Genomic DNA, 23,598 nt, shown 5'->3' with positions numbered 1-23,598 from the left:
ACCACATGGCAATGACTGACCAGGATTATAGCCTACTGCTCATATCAATGGAGGCTCCTCAGAGGAGGAAGGGGAGGATCATCCTCCTCAGTGAATTTCATAAAAATAAAAATAGTGAAACATTAAAAAAGTTATCCTTTTATGATAAAACTATACTAAATATATACATGTCACCAAATAATTGATTAAAACACACTGTTTTGCAATGAAGGTCTACAGTAGCCTCAACTGCACTCTCTTGGGTAGCACCATGGTGTAGCCGGATGACAGCTAGTTTCCATCCTCCTCTGTGTATATTGACTTCAATACAAAACCTAGGAGGCTCATGGTTCTCACCCCCTTCCATAGACTTACACAGTCATTATGACAACTTCTGGAGGATGTCCTCCAACCTATCAGAGCTCTTGCAGCATGAACTGACATGTTGTCCACCCAATCAAAGGATCAGAGAATGAATCTAGTACTGAAAGCATAAGCTACAGCTAGCTTGCACTGCAGTGCATAAAATGTGGTGAATAGTTGACTCAAGGACAGAGAAAGACAACAGTTGAACAGTTTTGAACAAATTAATTTCTTCAAAAATGAAGGAGAAGCAAGAGAGAGAGAGCTATATTTCACTTTCACTTACTTAGCTAGCGAATGCAGCTAGCTAGTTTAGCCTACTCAAAGACCCGGCCCAAACAGAGAGGGATGCTATGTTAGCTGGCTGGCTATGGCTATCCAACACTGGAACTTGTCCAAGTCAAGATAATCTTTTGGTTTTATTAATGTATTGCCACCGGGGCCCACCAGTGTAACTGCTAAACTGCTTGCTGTACACTGTACTGCATGATTGTAGCAGGTTCACTAATGTGTTAGTTCTAGTAGCTATATTGACTATGACTTTAGCTAATATGGTGACAACGATGTAGGCTGTGTGTAGCGGTTAGTGGTTATGGTATGAAGGTTTGGCTTGGAAAGTTTTTTTTGCCTGGTCACATACAGCTGTTGTGTTGTGCACTAAAGTCCACAAGCGAAGGGAAAAGGTGAGAGGAGGAGAGCGCGTAGAAGCAAGAAGGAATTATACAATGAACAAAGTGATCATGCTGTTCGTATGTGGCTGCTATGAAAGTGAACTGTGTTTGCGGGTGATCAGGGGTGTATTCATTTCTGTTGAAAAATGTTTCTTAAATGGAAGCAAATGGAACGTGACAGGGATAAACATATCAGAATTTGTCCAATAGAAACTCTTGTTTGCAACTGTTGGACTAATGATTGCACCGTAGATGCAGGCAAGAGTATGCAAGGCGGTATTGAGTGTGTCACTGTCTGTCATCTTGATTACTCAACTTGTTCTCTCGACCTGTGCACCTACATTGTGAACTTTAATTTGTAGGCTAGGTTGTAGCAACCTCATGATGGGTAGAGGGAAAATTTGAGTATTATGTAGTAGCCTAAACCTATCGATGGTACATTGAGCTGGGTGAATGGAATATGAATGACAGTCATCTAATATGCTGTAATAGAAATAAGGCCATGCTCATAAATCACCCTCCCTCATCTTAAACGGCACCGACTGCGACTGGCTCATATGCAATATGGCACATTGTTGAAAATCAGTGTGAAAGGGATCTGCACTATTTAATTTGGTAACACTGACATGTTACTGATACTCTGTAGATGGTCTGTAGAGCATCTACATATGTACTATCCAAATAAAGTGTTACCTTAAAGTGGCTGGGTTATGCTCTCTGTCGTCTGACCTGAATAGTCTACATATGTAGGAGCTTAATTTGATCACCCTGTTGCAGGAGACCTTTTTAAAACTTGTAGTGTATCCCCAAAATGATATTTGTAATGTCAATAATGTATACACGAGCAAATGTATACAGATTTGTAAATACAACACATGAATACTGGTATCATCTTGTCCAACCCATCATTTCCCCTTACTACTTATTATTATATTCATAATAATATTTGAAATTTTAAAAGGCTTCTGAAGTTTGTAATTTCCACTTTGACATTTCAGACTTGATTTTCTCTTACAAAAAATGTATCACCCCCTAAAAACGTCCATTAAAACCTCATAAATGTAACTAAATGTAATCGAAAATGTAATCTACGTACAGTAATCCCCAAAAGTGATAATTTATCATGAGAGGGTCATAAACAATCATTAGTAATGCTGCATACTCAAAGAAAGGTTAAAATCTCACCTTTCTGGTTAAAATAGTTATAAATTGCTGCGGTGCAGCCACTTTTGAGCTCAAGTACACAGCACAAATATGATAAAAATATGAAAATATGAAATATTGTATATGATTTATGTCCTATTCAACAAAACTGTATGAATAAGGCTTAAAATGACTTATATTTTTTCTAAATAGTATAATCAATTCATAAAACGACTAACTATAGGATTTCACCTTCCTTATAACTGTAAAATACATGTTATTCCAGGCATGTTAGTGGCAGGAAGAAAAAAAATGCCTGCGTTACAGACGGCTATATTGATGCACTACTTTTGTGAGAATGTATTTATTTATTTGTTATTATGTTTTTTTTACCCTCAGCACTCCTACATCCCGTGGCTATGTACTGGTCCACAGATCGATCTATAAGCTAAAATGTCGGCTGGAACCAGTACCAGAACCACGCAGGTCCCCTAAACATGGGACTTTACTTCGAAGAGGATTTATAATCCACATAATAATTCACATATCCTGTTGCTGCAGGATTTCTTTTCCAAATTAAGATCCTACATCTGTAGTGGCTGAGTTATACTGTCTGTCAACAGACCTGAATAGCCTACTATAGTAATGTTAATTTGACAGGTCTCTTCACTGTCAGAATTATTGTTCTTATATGTGTAAATTCTATGAGTTTCCACAAACAGTTTGCCTGAGAGTTTAAAAAGTGTGCAACAAGTATGTACTTTGCCGCTATAACTGATCTGCAGAGCAACATTTTCTGAGAACTGAATGAGTGGTTCTGTTGGCAACGTTCTGAATCATGTGCGCAGATTAACCCAGATCTCTATTGCCATGCTTTCATTGCCAAGGAATTATTTTCACACTATCAAATGGGGCTGTGGACAGATGGCATAAATGTCAACAATTGAAGTGGTGATAATGGGAAGATCTTGCCAGATGGCACACATTTAACTATTAAAGTGGTGATAATGGGAAGATCCTGCCCTTTCAGAAAAGCCAGCTGTTTATGTGTACCATAATAACATAGACCATCACGATGTCTCTGTCTCTGTCTTATACCTCAGGTGAGGTACAAGCGAGGGTATTTCGTCTAAGAATGGAGACTCCGCTCTCATTACTGAGACCCATTTAAAACTTCAGAAAAGTAATCTGAAGAGTCACTGTAATACCCCCTAAGCTCTTAGACAAAATCTCCCGAAGAGCAGAACTTCAAATGGCATTCGAGAAACCATGACAATCCCCCGGTTCAGTCTGCAACAGCCAGAGCAATTATGTCTCCTTCATTTCAGAGTAAGAATAGATGCATGCTGTTGAGTGTGTGTCTTCTGGCAGAGATCTGGGATTACTGCCAAACATCCTCTCCCAGTCTTTCTGATGAGCTGGAGACCTGGAGACCAATATGTGGCGAGGTGACAGAGGATTTGTGGGAGTCGGATTGCCTAGTAGTCTAAGCATTGTGTTGCTGATGACAGGGGGTGACTGTCGACATGAAATTGCAAGGTTTGTATCTGTGAAATCCCCTAAAATCCTCTCACACACCACATCTTTGCTTTACAAGCTTCTTAACCTTTCTGTGGGTGTTTGTTGACGCAAGATGAGTCAGAGTATCTTTATATACAGTAGTATCTTTATATCTTTATACTATGTTAGGCTAGTAAAATGCTGGATATGATTCACAGGTGAGATCAATTATAGCTATAAAAGCATAATCTCCAGACAATTACTATTGTAGCAGGAATTTGAACCAGACAGAATGAGTAGTGGAGAGAACTGGGTCACTCAGCTCTACACAAGGTGATTGGGAAGCATGTGGGAAAATGATGGATCACACCAGCATCAGGTCCAAGGTCTGCCTCAAATGGGTTGTGTTCAATAGGCCAAAACAAGACAAAACGTTTCCAACTGGAAGACGGAAATTGGCGTACTTACTGGACAAGTCCCAGTGCTATATCCAGGGCCAGAACCAGGGTTGGAGTTTTAGTAAATGTAAAGCACTTACCTATGAGAGATTTTGCTAATATTTCTACTTCTTTCTCCATGTTATAATTTCCCCTTACTACTTATATCACCATCACCACCATCACCACCATCACCACCATCACCAATTTCCCCTTACTACTTATATCACCATCACCACCATCACCGCCATCACCACCATCACCACCATCACCAATTTCCCCTTACTACTTATATCACCATCACCACCAATTTCCCCTTACTACTTATATCACCATCACCACCATCACCACCATCACCACCATCACCACCATCACCAATTTCCCCTTACTACTTATATCACCATCACCACCATCACCACCATCACCAATTTCCCCTTACTACTTATATCACCATCACCACCATCACCGCCATCACCACCATCACCACCATCACCAATTTCCCCTTACTACTTATATCACCATCACCACCATCACTGCCATCACCACCATCACCACCATCACCAATTTCCCCTTACTACTTATATCACCATCACCACCATCACCACCATCACCAATCTCCCCTCACTACTTATATCATAATCACCATCACCACCATCACCACCATCACTACCATCACCACCATCACCACCATCCCCACCATCACCACCATCACCATCATCACCACCATCACTACCATCACCACCATCACCACCATCACCACCATCACCATCATCACTACCATCACCACCATCCCACCATCCCCACCATCACCATTATCACTACCATCACCACCATCACCACCATCACCATCATCACTACCATCACCACCATCACTACCATCACCACCATCACTACCATCACCACCATCACCACCATCACCACCATCACTACCATCACCACCATCACCACCATCACCACCATCACTACCATCACCACCACCACCACCATCACTCCATCACCACCACCACCACCACCACCACCATCACTCCATCACCACCATCACCATCATCACTACCATCACCACCATCACCACCATCACCATCATCACTACCATCAGCACCATTACCAATTTTCCCCTTACTACTTATACTGGGCATGCTCTGTTAGGAAAACAATACTACAGCTATGAAATGATAAGTATTAAGTAACAGGTTCACCACAAACAAAACCATAATAATACAAATATACTTCATTACTCTGTAGCATCCCTGCAAGTCCATCCCAGCTATTGCACTGGTTCCTTTGAAGGTATTCCAGTAAATGTTATACAGTATATGTTGAAATGGCATACAATTACTGTCATTCTGAATGCCATTCCATTATGTTATGCAAACTGCAATGAGTGGCCTATGCCAAGGGGCGTGAGTAGCCATCTTTCTGGCTCTGCTGCTGTCATAGACCAGTCTCAGTCGCTCATTCTTAGACCATTCCTCCAATCAGAGACAACCAGGCTGGGCTCTATGCCCTGAGACGTTTCCTGTCATCCCATCAGTCATTAGCCATCAAAGATCCGACAATATGAACATCCTTGCTCATGGATCAGATCTGAGGTGCTCTTTCATGACTTTTCTAGAAGATTGAATTTTGGATATAAATATTTGAATACAGTGTCTGATTTTGCTTTAGGACGCGATGCAGAAACACATTACCACGTGGATGGTGGTCTGTGGTGACAGGGAGACTGGGCTTTGACTGAACGTTGCGGCACGGAAGTCTTTGCTTGGTGCTACAGGGGGAAGTGGGCGTGTAATCTGCCAGGCCTCAGACACTTGGTTGTCTACATGAATTACTCACACATGTATACTACGCATAGACGGCAGCATGGAAGGGTCCATTGAGGTTTTCAGCTTGCTAAATAGTTTAACATCCAAACTGGCCAGTTTGTAGCCTATAGTCCACACAGACCTACATGTCAACGCATACAGCAGGTATGTGTCCTTTGTATTGGCTCTGAAATATATTAATTGTATTGGTGTTCTTATTCGGAATGCACCAATTTGTAAGTCGCTCTGGATAAGGGCGTCTGCTAAATGACGTAAATGTAAATGTAATGTCGATGATGATAATAGCCTACATTTTCATTTTTTATTATTAATTCATATGGTCTCCAGTAGATGGCCTCATTGTGCCTATCTATCCAAATATATTCCCTTCAAATTCAACTTCGAGACAATTTCAGCATGAGATGTTTTAATAATTTCGTGGTTAATTTTTATTTAATTCCAACTTGTGCTATCTCGTCAAATCCCTTATATGACATTCGGGATAACCGGGACGAAAGTAACACTTTTATTTGGAACTCACTCCACACAGTTTTAGTAGGCTAAATCAATTGCTGTAATAATACGCTACTGTATAATTAATCATGTAATTATAAAAGTAATATAAATATCGAAGAGTGAGTGGGCTTTAATGGGATCAAATGAGAACATTTCACCTAAATACCGTGAAATGAGATGAAACGAGCTGGTGGGGACATTTCCAGAGACCCTGGCGCGCAGCTGAGTGCATATGGCGCACATGAAAACGTCTCATCTTCACTCAATCTACAAGTGAGAGACTTCCACTTCGGACACGTCAGTGATGGATAAGGACTGGAGACCTGGATGGAATGGGGATCTCTTCACAATAACTTAAACATAAGAAGAAAATAACAAAACAACAGCGGCATGACATCCGGTGCATAACGTTTAGGAAACCGTGACTAACACGTGCTCGTATTCTTGTTGATTTGGAGCTTGTGAGAAGATACACAGGTTTAATTTATTCTATCGGACGGTATTTCCACCTCCTCTGGATGTGGTCACACAGTTTTTCGGGTGAAGATAGACTGAAGTTTGAAAGTACATATAATGTGAATTACACATTGCTGGCGGTACTGAGGCTGCGGGCTGCATCTAGAACACACGCGAGGAGAGCAGACAGAGGCGCGCGCTTCTGCTGTAGACAGATACCTGGAAAAGAGAATATGTAGAGCCTACTATTTCGAAGTGCACCATGGCTTATAATTGAGCTTTCTTTTAGGATTTAAGGGCATTGGCAAAAAAACGGTTGTTTTAAAGAAGCTGACAGCTCATCTTCTATGGAGTCACATATCAATTTTGGAGACTCGATGTGGGACAAAATGGACCGCACGAACGGACTGAGCTCCAGGATTACGGTTGTGTTGCTCCACAGTAAGATGTAGCCTGTTATGTGTTATTGGCGCTTATGGAAACTTGAATGATACATTTTCATAAAACATAGGCTACAGAGGCCACGTTTCATGCGTAAAGATACGGACGATGTATTTATTTTTGTTGTTATGATGCGTATGCATTTAAATTCAACAATATTGCAACTGCATGTCTACATTTCCATCGCCGTCCAAAGCGTCCAAAGCGTCAGGCAGCATGTCCAGTGCATGTGCCCTGCAGTCGCTTGTCCTGGATGGAGCGTCAATAAGAGCACGAATGTAATCACACGGACACGCCTCGTCAGTCATTAAACAAATCAGATAAACACAGTGCTAATATGATCAATAGACTGTATCGATGAGCCAGCATATAAGGCTAATGATTGGCCCAGCCTCTGTTTACTTAACATGCCTGCGAGAATATGGTGTGAAATTTTCAGATGACTGCTGACAGGTCATTGAAATAGACATATGATAAAGCAGAGAATCATACAAGTTTAGATTCGTAGGTACATCATATTCAACTCTTCAATAACAGATGGAATACATATTGTTGAAAACTGCTGTTCTAACATTAGAATGCCTTCGAGAATTCATGAACAGGATGCATTTTTTGGCTCATTTCTAAAGAGTGCTTTTTGAAATATTTATAGACACTATTCTGCAGGATGATTGCTGTGATGAGCATGGTGAACCAGCCTCCAGACTCGCTGGTCCCCAGGCAAGCGGCCAAGGGTCAATTTTCCATCTAATTGGCCTGACTTCAGGTGATTGGAATTATGGGGTGATTTCTATCTCTACAAGCTGAAAGAAACATGGATTTGAACTTCTCCACGGTCCGCAATAGCGATAATTTGCTGGAGAGAGACTCATCCAAGCGCGTTCTGACAGGTTGCTTTCTCTTTGCGCTCATCCTGACCACACTGCTGGGGAACACACTGGTATGTGTTGCAGTCACCAAGTTCCGCCACCTGCGCTCAAAGGTCACCAACTTCTTTGTGATCTCTTTGGCCATTTCAGACCTGCTGGTGGCCATCTTGGTGATGCCATGGAAGGCAGCGACGGAGATCATGGGCTTCTGGCCGTTCGGTGCCTTCTGCAACGTCTGGGTGGCGTTCGACATCATGTGCTCAACAGCGTCCATTTTGAACTTATGTGTCATCAGCGTGGACAGATACTGGGCGATCTCAAGCCCATTCCGCTACGAGAGGAAGATGACACCCAAGGTGGCGTTTATTATGATCAGTGTGGCATGGACGCTGTCCGTACTCATCTCATTCATCCCTGTGCAGTTGAACTGGCACAAGGCTGCGGCGTTGGAGCTCAACGGCACTTACGGGGAGCTCCCGCCGGACAACTGCGACTCCAGCCTTAACAGGACCTATGCCATTTCCTCCTCCCTCATCAGCTTCTACATTCCTGTGGCAATCATGATCGTGACTTACACACGGATTTACAGAATCGCCCAGATACAAATCAGGAGGATCTCAGCCCTGGAGAGGGCTGCGGAGAGTGCCAAGAACCGCCACAGCAGCATGGGGAACAACTCCAACATGGAGACGGAGAGCTCCTTCAAGATGTCTTTCAAAAGAGAAACCAAAGTCCTAAAGACCCTCTCTGTCATAATGGGGGTGTTTGTGTGCTGCTGGCTGCCCTTCTTTATCCTCAACTGCATGGTACCCTTCTGTGATCCCAACAGCACCTCTGATTTCCTCTGCATCAGCCCCGGCACCTTCGACGTGTTCGTCTGGTTCGGCTGGGCCAACTCCTCACTCAACCCCATCATATATGCCTTCAACGCGGACTTCCGCAAAGCGTTCTCCATCCTGCTGGGCTGCCACAGACTCTGCCCGGGCAGCAATGCCATAGAGATAGTGAGCATCAACAACAATGGATCCCAGCTGCCTGCGTCCCAGTATCAGCCCAAAGGACACATTCCCAAGGAGAGCAACAATGCCACCTACGTGATTCCCCACAGCATCCTGTGTCAGGAGGAGGAGCTGCAGAAGAAGAATGAGACCTTGGAGAAACTGTCCCCGTCCCTTTCTGAGAACTTGGGCAGCGATGCCGACGTGTCACTGGAAAAGATTAATCCTATAACTCAGAACGGCCAACACAAAACTGTGACATGTTGAGGGGTGTATGTATTGGTATACAAACATGAGAAGGAACCCAGAGGGAGAGACCTGGCAGTATGCCTAGAAGAAGTGTGGTATATACAAACAGCTTCACTGCGAACCTTAAAACTCAAATCACTATGGAAATCTACAGAATGTTTCAAATGAAGGCACTTTATCCTGGATAACTATCTGCAAAACACCTTCAGCATTTATTATTAAAGTATAGACGGATTTGTTGATAAATGTTCCATAACTTGAATAAAGTAAAATGAAATACACATGTGTATACATGTGTTGTATTTACAAATATGTATACATTTGCATGTGTACACAGTAGTGACAAATATCCTGGAAGCTGTTATAACATGGAGAAAGAAGTAGAATTATTAGCTAAATGTCTCGTAGGTAAGTGCTTTACATTTATATGTACAGCGTGTTTCATATTCTTACAAAGGTAACTATAAAGATAATTGGTTTTGATAGTTTTTTCGATGTCAACCACAGTGTGTAATTATTTTAAATTGTATTTATAATATTTATCATAATTTATTAGAGAGTTGAATAAACTTCTGGGTAATGATAACTGAGTAAAATAATATGGAGAGAGACCATAGGATGGTGAAAATGATTCAAAACAACCCTCATCAACTCTTGCATTTGCATTGTTGTGACATTGAAGTGGTAAGCCTCAGCGTGGTAGGGTTGTGGTAAGGTTTGGTGTATACACATGTATGCATTTGTTATTTAAAACACTTTGTCAGTAACGGAGGCATGCTTTAAATGCCTTTAATTTTCACAGAGTTACAACGTCTTATGCCAAGTATGCCATATTTCTATATATTTTAGATGCATTCCCCTTTTGTAGTACATGTTTTTCCCAATTGGGAAATGCTAAAGTGGAGATGGAGCTCACTCTGATTGTTACACTGGATTTTAAAGAATCTTCTGTCACACCTGATTTTAAAGAACCAACTGTCAAACCTGATTTTAAAGAACCAACTGTCAAACCTGATTTTAAAGAACAAACTGTCAAACCTGATTTTAAAGAACAAACTGTCAAACCTGATTTTAAAGAACAAATGGTCAAATCTGATTTTAAACAACAAACTGTCAAACCTGATTTAAAAAAAACGAATGGTCAAACCTGATTTTAAAGAACAAACACCATGTGTCTTTAATAGTCCCATGTGAAACAGGGCCTACTTTCTAAGCCCTCCTAGAACCCATCATCACATCAGCAAGTCAAGTCTACCAGTGTAGCTATAGCATTAGGCATCACCGTGAACACAGCTCTCTCCCAACTTCAACCCCATTACTCTCTCCCACTAGACACTGCTTCCCCTAAAAAGTGTTACCTCTTCACACTCTTAGGGCATCAGTGATCCTGTTGGCAAGTCAGGGCCCATCAGACACGTCTTCGAGTGTTTTAGAATTGGCATTCTATTCCCTAAAGGCTCTGGTCAAAAGTAGTGCATTATATTAGGCCGCACCCTTCTACTGTCCTAATGCAGAGAGATGATTCTGATTCTATTAACTGTCTGTTTGCATGGAAACAATCAGCTTAGTGAGCATCAGTAAATGGCGTCAATGCATAATTGAAAAATGTTATTATTGCACCTTATGCAAGTCAACAGTCACCCAACCAGAACACAATGGACACTTTGTGACCTTTGCTAAACCTCTGAAAACTGATATTGTGAATTGTTTAAGCTGGAGCTGGGATGTTTTAGAGAACAGTCTATTGTTGTGCTCACAGCAGCCAGATTGAAAACACCCACTGAATGCTTTGGTCCTCTGTCACTTTTCTGATCAATTATCTAATTTGTACCTGTGACTGTTGAGTTGTTTTCTATGCAGTATTGAATTTGACCGATGGCAAACAATATGTTGTTAGGGAAAATGAGGAGCAATTATATAGAGCTAGTGTGGTTAAGGCTTTCAATTAGTACCTGTATGGTTATTAATTTCAGAAGGCATTGTTTGAATCTACATTGGAATGAGGATAATTTGATTTTGGGGTGTGAATTGGGTGAAGGACATATTTTGACACTCTTTACAGTTCCCAATTTATCATAGCTCCATGATGGGAAGTCTATGGGACATAGTTTTGATGTAAAAATTAACTAGAGTTAATGCATTGTGGCTCAGTTGTTTCCAGGCCTCAACCTTGTTCTTGTATCGCCAGGTGTAAAAGCATGGATTTGTCATACATCAATGGTCATTTTAATGGTATTGGTCTTAAATTGGTTCTGGGAAATCAAATGTGGTATAAATGCAACAGGGGGAACGTTTTTTAATCAACACGTTACTTATGAGTTACAAAAAGAGGTTGAGAAGCTCCATAGCTCCACCCCCTCCTGTAATCCTATTGAGTTTTTATGACCTCGTTTAATTTGCCTGGCCCTGGATTCTTGGAGTGTATGTCCATCAAGTCTAGCCTTCTATGACAAGTGCCAAAATATGAACTCCCTCTGAGAAGACCTCTGTCTCTGTCATTTTGTAGATGAAGGTGGAACGTGCCCACTGCTCAGCTCTACTCGAATTGTCAAGGGGTGCTAGAAGCCATCAATCCCATAATATACAAGTAAAAAAAAAAAACTGTGCTGACTTGATATAGTAGCATCTGATTTTAAAATGTTTTTCCAAAGGCATTATGTCCTTGACGAAGGCAAAACTGCAGCAACTATGTGAAGTGAAGGTTGGGCTTTTTTCATTTTCTACCATATCAGTTGTCCTATTCCCAAATATGTACCTGTCTCTCTATGATTAACTATATCCTTTGCTTATAATTTATTTTCTAATTATCTACAAACATGAGTCCGCTCAAATCTACAATAACAAATGTACTCATAATTAACGCATAATCTGAGCAGCTATGGGGAACATTCCAGAAGACTGTCTTTGTTTGCTCAGTGTTCCCCCTGTCTAATCAGTGGAGAAGCTGTTCCTCAGAGGGATTTAGTTCATTAGTAAACAATCTTTCCCTGCTGTTCCCCTCTGTGGTTCTATCACAACAACACACCATGCACACCTGGGCATACAACTAGGTGATTGGGCCTGCATAAAGATGCCCTACAGAAACAATTGTCTATTCCTCTTTTGTTTCCAATGATTTTGCTGAATGTGAAGTCCATGCTGTGAGATGACAATGTTTTATATTGTTTTATGAGTGTTATTTGCTTAGCCATATGAACAATTATGACACTGGCATGGCACTATGAAGTATCTGAGGGTTGTCCAGAGTTATTGGTTTCATACATTTATACAGATTAATACTCATTTTGGTTTCAGATGGTTTAACTATCTTGCCTGTTGCTATATCTGTATAATTCCTGAGATTTAAGCCGCCAAGTTTACCAGTCATGTTTAACTCTGCTCACCACAGTTTACTGGCACTTTATGATTTGGGCATTGCATTGCAAAATTACAAAAGCAGAATGCCCTGTTTGCTCAAATGTCTTTCTTAGGGGAGCCCCACAGGTTATGAGAAATAAGTGTATTGTTCTGTCTAGATGTTTGTTGTGACATCACATGTAACAGTGCTTTTGTTAACCTAGCTGACAGCAAAGCATTCCTCTGCATCAACTGACAAACAAATATAACTGTCTCCTTGTATGACATTAAACAACATCCTTTTTGGATGGGTCCAACTACAGCGGTATTGTTCTCCAGCTCATTTTGTTAAGATTATACATTTATGATGGCACCCCTACCTCGACATTCAACAGCAAAACTTCATGTAACATAAAATGAAAAACAGTATTGTATAATGTTCAAATCTAGATGTGAACACAAGTGCTTTTAAAAAAATCTTAGAATCCTTAAATGTGAGTAGAAAACTGTTTGTGCTGTTTTTCAGTGTGGATTTATTGAAAAGTCAAGGCACTCGTCAGTCAGATGAAATATGTTCTGCTGTTGTCAAGAAGGTGTTGAAGAATAACAATCCTCAAATGTATTACAGTACCTAGTTTACAGTTTGTACAATATGTGCCCTTACTACATGCAGAATAAACGTGTATGTTAATTTTTCACCTGTGCCATTGATTTGTATTTATTTAAATGGGGTGACTTGGTGTGGTACTCCAGTTTGGTTTCAACTGTTTATTCTAAAATCATGTCTCTGTGGAGGATCAATAGGAATTGACTTCTGTCAACAATGACGCACATTTTTTTCAGCTTTGATGGCCTCACTCTGTTCAAATCCCACATCATTTACATAACTACATGAGGATGAAAGAGTTGAAATAGCCTTTCATTCTATTTTTACAAAAGAAAAACAAACCACGAAGCAGTCAGTGTCTGGTCTGTCAAAGTCAATGTCACTCTGATCTGATATTACAAATACAACTGCTCATTTAATCCAATTTTCAAGCCATGGTCAGTTTGTTTGAGGCTAATGTTAAGTCGACTTCACCATTGAGGGAGATGATCTACTAGCATATGTCATTTGTTCAATGTTTCCATTTAAGAATAATGTTACAGTTACAGTCTAAAAAGGTATCTGTACACATTGTGTATAGGTGTGGGTGGAAACAAGGCCCTGGGTGACCACTCTGTGCCCAGCAGTTCACATTCAATTAGTGGCTCTTTCTAATCTCAGTCATCCAGGTAATGTGACTCAGCGCAGAGCCATTCAGCTGAGCTCAACTGTGAAATCAGTGGCTGTGGTAGTATGGAGGAGAAGATACTGTAACCCATTCGGCTCTGTGTCTGTAATACTGTACCACGGCCTCATTCAGCTCTGTGTCTGTAATACTGTACCACAGCCTCATTCAGCTCTGTGTCTGTAATACTGTACCACAGCCTCATTCAGCTCTGTGTCTGTAATACTGTACCACAGCCTAATTCAGCTCTGTGTCTGTAATGCTGTACCACAGCCTCATTCAGCTCTGTGTCTGTAATACTGTACCACAGCCTCATTCAGCTCTGTGTCTGTAATACTGTACCACAGCCTCATTCAGCTCTGTGTCTGTAATACTGTACCACAGCCTCATTCAGCTCTGTGTCTGTAATACTATACCACAGCCTCATTCAGCTCTGTGTCTGTAATACTGTACCACAGCCTCATTCAGCTCTGTGTCTGTAATACTGTACCACAGCCTCATTCAGCTCTGTGTCTGTAATACTGTACCACAGCCTCATTCAGCTCTGTGTCTGTAATACTGTACCACAGCCTCATTCAGCTCTGTGTCTGTAATACTGTACCACAGCCTCATTCAGCTCTGTGTCTGTAATACTGTACCACAGCCTCATTCAGCTCTGTGTCTGTAATACTGTACCACAGCCTCATTCAGCTCTGAGTCCGTAAGTGACGTGCTGGGCTGCAGCCAAAAATGCAATGCTCCCATTCTTACTGACTTCTGAACAAGACAGCAGTTGTCTAGAAATCCAACAATGTGAGGGTATTCAAAAACATTAGGACCAGAAAGTCTGCATGCTTTGGATACAGTAAAAGACATGAATATCGTAGATGTTATGAGCCTTTGTGTAAACCCGATGCCCGGAGGTTTGACACATCCGTAAGCGGTGCGTTCATTGTGTGGATGGATGACCTGCACTTTCCCTGCAGATCCACACAGGCAGGAGTTGAAGGGGGGGTCCACAGTGGAAACAGAGTCAAGGTTAATGACAGGCTGCAGGCGGTGCTTGCCTTGGTGAGAGGGGGTGGCCATGAACTACTGCTGTAATGTGCTTATGTAACCAACATTCAACTTCTCATTTCACCACCAAGCACAGCATCAACACCACTGCTCGCAGTTCGGACTGGAAAATATATAGATATTTAATAGTACAGTACAACAGGCACTAGGAGCTGTTTTCATGAGGATGTTATGTCTTAGGTCATGAGACCCATGGGGTGATTATCCCAGGTTTGTTTGCAGGGGGAATCAATAACCATGAGATCAGCCTGCATTATGGACAGCAAGGCAAAGCCTTTAGTGCCAGATGAGGGTTTTTACTTGAACTAAATACACAACTCCCCTCTTTGACTTCTTCTTCTGCATAGCTGAGATATATATAGAGATAGTATATCTTTAACATTCCCTGGAAGACATACATAAAATGTTTTTTGATTCAGAGAGCAGTTGAAAGGGTAAAATTCCTTTAGTCCCCAGAATTTGAGTTGATCTGAGTTGATAACCGAAAATTGGCAAGAGTGTTCTCTTGATCAAAGTCAATGTAGCTACAGTATTTTCCAAAGACAACCATTCAAAACCTGGCAAGATGTATTGCTGTTATTGATCGTAGGGGGTGACAAGGGCACTACCCAGCTAACAATTCTAGGGAGAGAGAATGTTTTTGCAATGTTACCCATAATGTTCCCCTAATGTTTGAGTGTCCAACTTTGCGTTAGTTAGGGGAACATTCTATCTATGTTGGCAAACACCTTCTGAGAACCTTTTGGTGTTAAAGTTAGGAGAACAGTCCCTTAATGTCAAGCAGAACTAGGTTACAACGTGGTTACAATGTTATCCGAATATACAACATTAATGTTCTAGACGCGTTTTATGGGACGTTGCAAGAACATTCACGTGTCCATTTTTCTGAGGGTTGGGAGAATATTCCATCAACGTTCCACCAAACATACACATAACATGGTTGCCAAGTTCTCAAGATTTACCCTTGAGCAAGGCATTTAACCGTAATTTGATCCAGGGGTGCAGTACTATGGCTGACCCTGTAAAACAACACATTTCACTGCACCTATCCGGTATGTGACAAAAAACCAAAAAGTGTAATGACATTCGGAGATTGTCAAGCCAAGCCTTTGATACTGGGTAAGTCTACAAGGTAGGGAGCGATGTATTGGTAACACTTTACTTGACACCCAGTGTCATAACACGTTATGAGACGATCATAACCATGTACAGGGTGCATTCAGAAAGTATGCAGACCCCTTGACTTTTTCCACATTTTGTTACGTTACAGCCTTATTCTAAAATCAATTAAATAAATGTTTTTCCACATCAATCTACACACAATACCCCATAATGACAAAGCAAAAACATGTTTTAAGAAATGTTTGCAAACGTATTAAAAATAAAAAACTGAAATACCTTATTTACATAAGTATTAAGACCCTTTGCTATGAGACTCAAAAATGAGCTCAGGTGCATCCTGTTTCCATTGATCATCCTTGAGATGTTTCTACAACTTGATTGGAGTCCACCTGTGGTAAATTCAATTGATTGGACATGATTTGGAAAGGCACACAACTGTCTATATAAGGTCCCACAGTTGACAGTGCATGTCTGAGCAAAAAAACAGCAATAAGGTAGAAGGAATTGTCTGTAGAGCTCCGAGACAGGATTGTGTCGAGGCACAGATCTGGCGAGGGTACCAAAACATTTCTGAAGAAATGAAGATCCCCAAGAACACTGTGGCCTTCATCATTCTTAAATGGAAGAAGTTTGGAACCACCAAGACTCTTCCTAGAGCTGGCCGCACGGCCAAACTGAGCAATCGGGGGAGAAGGGCCTTGGTCAGAGAGGTGACCAAGAACCCGATGGTCACTCTGACACTCCAGAGTTCCTCTGTGGAGATGGGAGAACCTTCCAGAAGGACAACCATCTCTGCAGCACTCCACCAATCAGGCTTTTATGGTAGAGTGGCCAGACGGAAGACACTCCTCAGTAAAAGGCACATGACAGCCCACTTGGAGGAAAAAAGAATTTAATCAATTTTAGAATAAGGCTGTAACGTAACAAACTGTGGAAAAAGTGAAGGGGTCTGAATACTTTCAGAATGCACTGTATGTCATAATAGCTGACATAACTTGTAATAATCTGTCACAAAATGGTCATAACACTGTCATGACCCATATATTTACACCTGTTGTTACATATATTGTTCTACTTTAAAGCTGGTTATGACACCTAATACATTTATTCAAATTTGTTTTTTTCTTGCCAAGAAGTTTCCTTTTGTTTGAAAGTTTGTTTCTTCAATCCTTTGTTATTGTAATTAATTATTTACAGAATGTAAAAACAAATGATAGTCCCATTAAGCCCAAACCAGATGGGATGGTGTATCGCTGCAGAATGCTGTGGTAGCCATGCTGGTTGAGTGTGCCTTGAATTCTAAATAAATCACAGACAGTGTCACCAGCAAAGCACCCCCACAACATAACACCTCCTCTCTCCATGCTTTACGGTGGGAACTACACATGCGGAGATCATCCGTTCAACCACACCGCGTCTCACAAAGACACAGCAGGTGGAACCAAAAATCTCAAATTTGGACTCCAGACCAAAGGACACATTTCCACCGGTCTAATGTCCATTGCTCGTGTTTCTTGGCCCAAGCAAGTCACTTCTTCTTATTGGTGTCCTTTAGTAGTGGTTTATTTGAAGCAATTCGACCATGAAGGCCTGATTCACACAGTCTCCTCTGAACAGTTAATGTTGAGATGTGTCTGTTACTTGAAATCTGTGAAGCATTTATTTGGGCTGCAATTTCTGAGGCTGGTAACTCTAAAGAACTTATCCTCTGCAGCAGAGGTAACTCTGGGTCTTCCATTCCTGTGGCGGTCCTAATGAGAGCCAGTTTCATCATAGCGCATAGGTTTTTGCGACTGCACTTGAAGAAACGTTCAAAGTTCTTGAAATGTTCCGTATTGACTGACCTCCGTGTCTTAAAGTAATGATGGACTGTCGTTTCTCTTTGCTTATTTGAGCTGTTCTTGCCATAATATGGACATTGTCTTTTACCAAATAGGGCTATCTTCTTTATACCCTCCCTACCTCGTCACAACACAACTGATTGGCTCAAACGCATCAAGAAGGAAAGAAATTCCACAAATTAACTTTTAACAAGGGACACCTGTTTTTACACCCTTATGTAGATGTCATAATATCGTATTGTAAAGAAAAAGCCTTGAATGAGTAGGTGTTCTAAAACTTTTGACAGGTAGTGGGAGGTGTCATAACCAACCATAAAATAACGACCATAGTATGTTTTATGGGTTTTTACACTCTTATGTAGGTGTCATAATATCTTATTGTAATGATCGTAGTGTAATGAAACAGGCAGGAAGACTGAGCCTGTCTGTGGTGGTTGGAGAACCCTCATCCTTCTGGCCCGTAGCCCTGCGTGGCATCGACTGTGCCACAAAAGCATGCTGAAGTGGCAAAGTCGATATCCATGTTTATAAACACAGTAATTGTTATTTGTGGTAATAAACATTATTTTGAGTAATTCTATGAGGGGGAAGGGTGTTCAATTTATTTTACAGTACAAGTGGAGGGTCATGTGAAAATATTTTCAACGTTGGGGAAGGGGGTGCTTTTAATTTTATGTTACCTTGAGCTGGACCAGCCCCTCCCCCCCAGTAAAATGTTGATCTGTCCCTTATCATTTCTGTAACTTTGGCTACCAGCTTTGTGCCTTTGTGAAATATGTTGATGGAATATTCTCCTAACCCACAGAAAACTGGACACATTAATGTTCTTGCAACTTTCCAATGAAATGTGTCTAGAACATTAATATCTTAAGTTCTGAGAACATGGTAACAACATTCTGGGTAAGTTCTATTTGATATTAAGGGAATGGTCTCTTGGAAACATTCTTTGCACATAATGGGAACATTCCTATGACAACATTAGTTAATAACCTAATGAGACGCTTAAGGGAATGTTCTCTAAAGTTGTGGGAATGTTTGTTGTTAGCTGGGTATATTTTAGTTAAGATGCTGGGAATGCAACAACTTGACATTGCTTTGATGTGGAGTTCTGACATACAGAGGCCCAAATTAAGTCTACAAACTGGGAGCTACAAGTTAGGGAGGAAAGTTTCCCTCAGTCACCTCTTTGAACCTCCTTCATGTCACATGCTATTACTCTTATCAAACAGGCAGGCTAGCAAAGGCACACTTTCCCACTGCTTTCTATTTCTGCCCCTGACTCATGGCATCTGTTCAGCACCCATGCAGTGATGTGATTTGTATTAGTTCTCGTTCTCCTCTAATTCTAAAAGGCTTCCCAGTTAGCACATTTGGTTCCTTGGAAGTTGTGGAAACGTATGTTTTTGGTTTCACATTGGTTGTGGGAATGAAGCCATACGTTTCCTGACCGGTAAAACTGGACGTTTTTTAAACGTTCAGAGAACAGAAGTGAACATTTCTCCTGTTCTGGGGAATGTGTAAATAAGACATTTAATAACATTTAATAACACTGCTCGCTTATTTTGGGTTAACTTTTTAAACTCCAAGCACAGATAGGACAGATGGAAATTAATTTCCTTAGGCATTAATCACGCAAACACATTTACATTTGAAGTCGGAAGTTTACATACACCTTAGCCAAATACAGTTAAACTCAGTTTTTCACAATTCCTGACATTTAATCCTACTACAAATTCCCTGATTTAGGTCAGTTAGGATCATCACTTTATTTTAAGAATGTGAAATGTCAGAATAATTGTCAAGGTCGTTGAGAGACGGGTCAGACCAAGGTGCAGCGTGGTATGCGAACATGTTTAATAACTGAATACACACTGACAAAACAACAAAAGTCAACGAAACGTCGGAAGGCTATACACAAACAAGCCAAACTCACTGAAACACAAACAAGATCCCACAACCCAGGCAGGAAAACTGGCTGCCTAAGTATGATCCCCAATCAGAGACAACGAGCGACAGCTGCCTCTGATTGGAATCACACCCGGCCAAACATAGAAATACAACTATAGAATGTCCACATAGAAATACACACACATGATATTCACACCCTGACCAAACTACCACGATAATAACAGTCTCTCCAGGTCAGGGAGTGACAATAATAGTAGAGAGAATGATTTATTTCAGCTTTTATTTCTTTCATCACATTCCCAGTGGGTCAGAAGTTTACATACACTCAATTAGTATTTGGTAGCACTGCCTTTAAATTGTTTAACTTGGGTCAAACGTTTTGGGTAGCCTTCCACAAGCTTCCCACAATAAGTTGGGTGAATTTTGGCCCATTTTTCCTGACAGAGCTGGTGTAACTGAATCAGGTTTGTAGGCCTCCTTGCTCGCACACGCTTTTTCAGTTCTGCCCACAAATGTTCTATAGGATTGAGGTCAGGGCTTTATGGCCACTCCAATACCTTGACTTTGTTGTCCTAAAGCCATTTTGCCACAACTTTGGAAGTATGCTTGTGGTCATTGTCCATTTGGAAGACCGATTTGCGACCGAGCTTTAACTTTCTGACTGATGTCTTGGGATGTTGCTTCAATATATGCACATAATATTCCTTCCTCATGATGCCATCTATTTTGTGAAGTGCACGAGTCCCTCCTGCAGTAAAGAACCCCCACCTTTATTTAACTAGGCAAGTCAGTTAAGAACAAATTCTTATTTACAATGACAGCCTACACCGGCCAAACCCGGCCGACGCTGGGCCAATTGTGCGCCGCCCTATGGGACTCCCAGTCACGGCCGGTTGTGATACAGCCTGGAATCGAACCAGGGGTCTGTAGTGACGCCTCAAGCACTGAGATGCAGTGCCTTAGACCACTGCGCCACTCGGGAGCCCATGATGCTGCCATCCCCGTACTTCACGGTTGGGATGGAATTCTTCGGCTTGCAAGCGACCCCCTTTTTCCTCCAAACATAACGATGGTCATTATGGCCAAACAGTTCTATTTTTGTTTCATCAGACCAGAGAACATTTCTACAAAAAGTACGATCTTTGTCCCCATGTGCAGTTGCAAACCGTAGTCTGGCTTTTTTATGGCGGTTTTGGAGCAGTGGCTTCTTCCTTGCTGAGTGGCCTTTCAGGTTATGTCGATATAGGACTCATTTTAATGTGGATATAGATACTTTTGTACCTGTTTCCTTCAGCATCTTCACAAGGTCCTTTGCTGTTGTTCTGGGATTGATTTGCACTTTTTGCACGAAAGTACGTTCATCTCTAGGAGACAGAACACGTCAACTTCCTGAGCGGTATGACGGGTGCGTGGTCCCATGGTGTTTATACTTGCGTACTATTGTTTGTACAAATGAACGTGGTACCTTCAGGCATTTGGAAATTGCTCCCATGAATGAACCAGACTTGTGGAGGTCTACAATTCTTTTTCTGTCTTGGCTGATTTCTTTTGATTTTCTCATGATGTCAAGCAAAGAGGCACTGAGTTTGAAGGTAGGCCTTGAAATACATCCACAGGTACACCTCCAATTGACTCAAATGATGTCAATTAGCCTATCAGAAGCTTCTAAAGCCATGACATCATTTTCTGGAATTTTCCAAGTTGTTTAAAGGTACAGTCAACTTAGTGTATGTAAACTTCTGACTCACTGGAATTGTGATACAATGACTTCTAAGTGAAATAATCTGTCTGTAAACAATTGTTGGAAGAATTACTTGTGTCATGCACAAAGTAGATGTCCTAACCGACTTACCAAAACTATAGTTTGTTAACAAGGAATTTGTGGAATGGTTGAAAAACGAGTTTTAATGACTCCAACCTAAGTGTTTGTAAACTTCCGACTTCAACTGTATGTTTAATTGTGACATGGCATCAGTGAGATTCAAACATATAATCTTCTGTTTTCTATCCATAGAATTAGTCCACTGCACCACCAGGATGGCGATGGCATGCCATATTTTTTTTACACATACAAATCTGTTCATTTTAGTGTATTAAAACACACCCAATTTCAAAGGAAACTAGCACTTATTAAGATCAGGCCAACACACCTGAACACACTTAACAAGATAGAGATAGAGAGATTTTTGTTGATGCTGAGAACGGAATGTATATATATTTTTAATACAATTCCTAGAACGTTCTCTGAACATTACAACATTTTTCTTGTGTTTTTTTTTGGGAACGTTTTCTTAATGTTCACAGAACAATTTGATAACATGACTTTAAATAGAACCATGAGGAAACATTTAGGAAATGTTATGCTGAAGTAATGAAATTCCCAGAAGAATGTTGTTCCTTAACGTTCCTGGAACAATTTGAGGACATTACTTTAATAGAACCATGAGGAAACCTGTAGGAAATGTTATGCTGAAGTACTGAAATTCCCACAGAAGAATGTTGTTTCTTAACATTTCTGTCAAACCAGTTGGAGAATGTTCGTAGGACATTAGAACAATTTTCATTAAATGTAACAATTTTTGAACCTGTAGGAAACGTTCTGTTAAAGTATGCAAAATAAACATAGGACAACCATGCTTTCACCAAGCTCTAAGAAACATATGGTTCTCAGAACGTTATGCGCTAGCGGGTTTTCTGTTGGATAAAGCTGACAACATGCCCATGGTTGTTCACTGCTCTGGTCTAGCAATTATGTCAAGAGTTGTCCATAAATTTAGCATTCCACTGCCTGTCTGCGGAGAAAATTATAAATTACAATTATAGTCTGGCCGGCAAAGTCTATCGAATTCCTGTGAGTGGTGTTTAAATTCAGCTCATTTACAGGTTTCTCTGCTCATCTCTGCTTTCTCTGCTTTTGAAGGTTTAACAATCTGAACAGGTGCAATTTCTGACCAATGACGACCTCCAAGCCAAAGAAGTAATTTGCATCATCCCTACCATCACACTCACATAAATCATTTACATTTTACATTTACATCATTTAGCAGACGCTCTTATCCAGAGTGACTTACAAATTGGTGCATTGACCTTATAGCCAGTGGGATAACCACTTTCCATTATTTAGTTTAAATTTTTTTATTATTATTATTATAATTTTTTTTGGGAGGGGTGGGGTAGGGTAAGGGGGGGTAGAAGGATTACTTTATCCTATCCCAGGTATTCCTTAAAGAGGTGGGGTTTCAAGGGTCTCCGGAAGGTGATGAGTGACTCCGCTGTCCTGGCGTCGTGAGGGAGCTTGTTCCACCATTGGGGTGCCAGAGCAGCGAACAGTTTTGACTGGGCTGAGCGGGAACTGTGCTTACGCAGAGGTAGGGGGGCCAGCAGGCCAGAGGTGGATGAACGCAATGCCCTCGTTTGGGTGTAGGGACTGATCAGAGCCTGAAGGTACGGAGGTGCCGTTCCCCTCACAGCTCCGTAGGCAAGCACCATGGTCTTGTAGCAGATGCGAGCTTCAACTGGAAGCCAGTGGAGTGTGCGGAGGAGCAGGGTGACGTGAGAGAACTTGGGAAGGTTGAACACCAGACGGGCTGCGGCATTCTGGATGAGTTGTAGGGGTTTAATGGCACAGGCAGGGAGCCCA

General features: G+C 41.2%; 1 protein-coding gene across 1 annotated transcript; it reads left to right on the top strand.

Annotated features, from left to right (window-relative positions):
- Nucleotides 1-6,692: 6,692 nt before the first annotated feature.
- LOC121579194 (D(1)-like dopamine receptor) lies at nt 6,693-13,082 on the top strand. The gene has a single exon (XM_041893564.2). It carries the CDS (start codon nt 8,123-8,125, stop codon nt 9,440-9,442), a length of 1,320 nt encoding a protein of 439 aa, XP_041749498.1. The 5' UTR covers nt 6,693-8,122; the 3' UTR covers nt 9,443-13,082.
- Nucleotides 13,083-23,598: the final 10,516 nt, after the last annotated feature.

This window comes from Coregonus clupeaformis, chromosome 13, assembly GCF_020615455.1.
Source record: "Coregonus clupeaformis isolate EN_2021a chromosome 13, ASM2061545v1, whole genome shotgun sequence".
NCBI lineage: Eukaryota > Metazoa > Chordata > Actinopteri > Salmoniformes > Salmonidae > Coregonus > Coregonus clupeaformis.
This window is presented reverse-complemented; position numbering and strand designations above follow the sequence as displayed.

Excerpts from the sequence above, each read along its gene's own strand:
- LOC121579194 (XM_041893564.2), top strand. The coding sequence starts at position 8,123 with ATGGATTTGAACTTCTCCACGGTCCGCAATAGCGATAATTTGCTGGAG.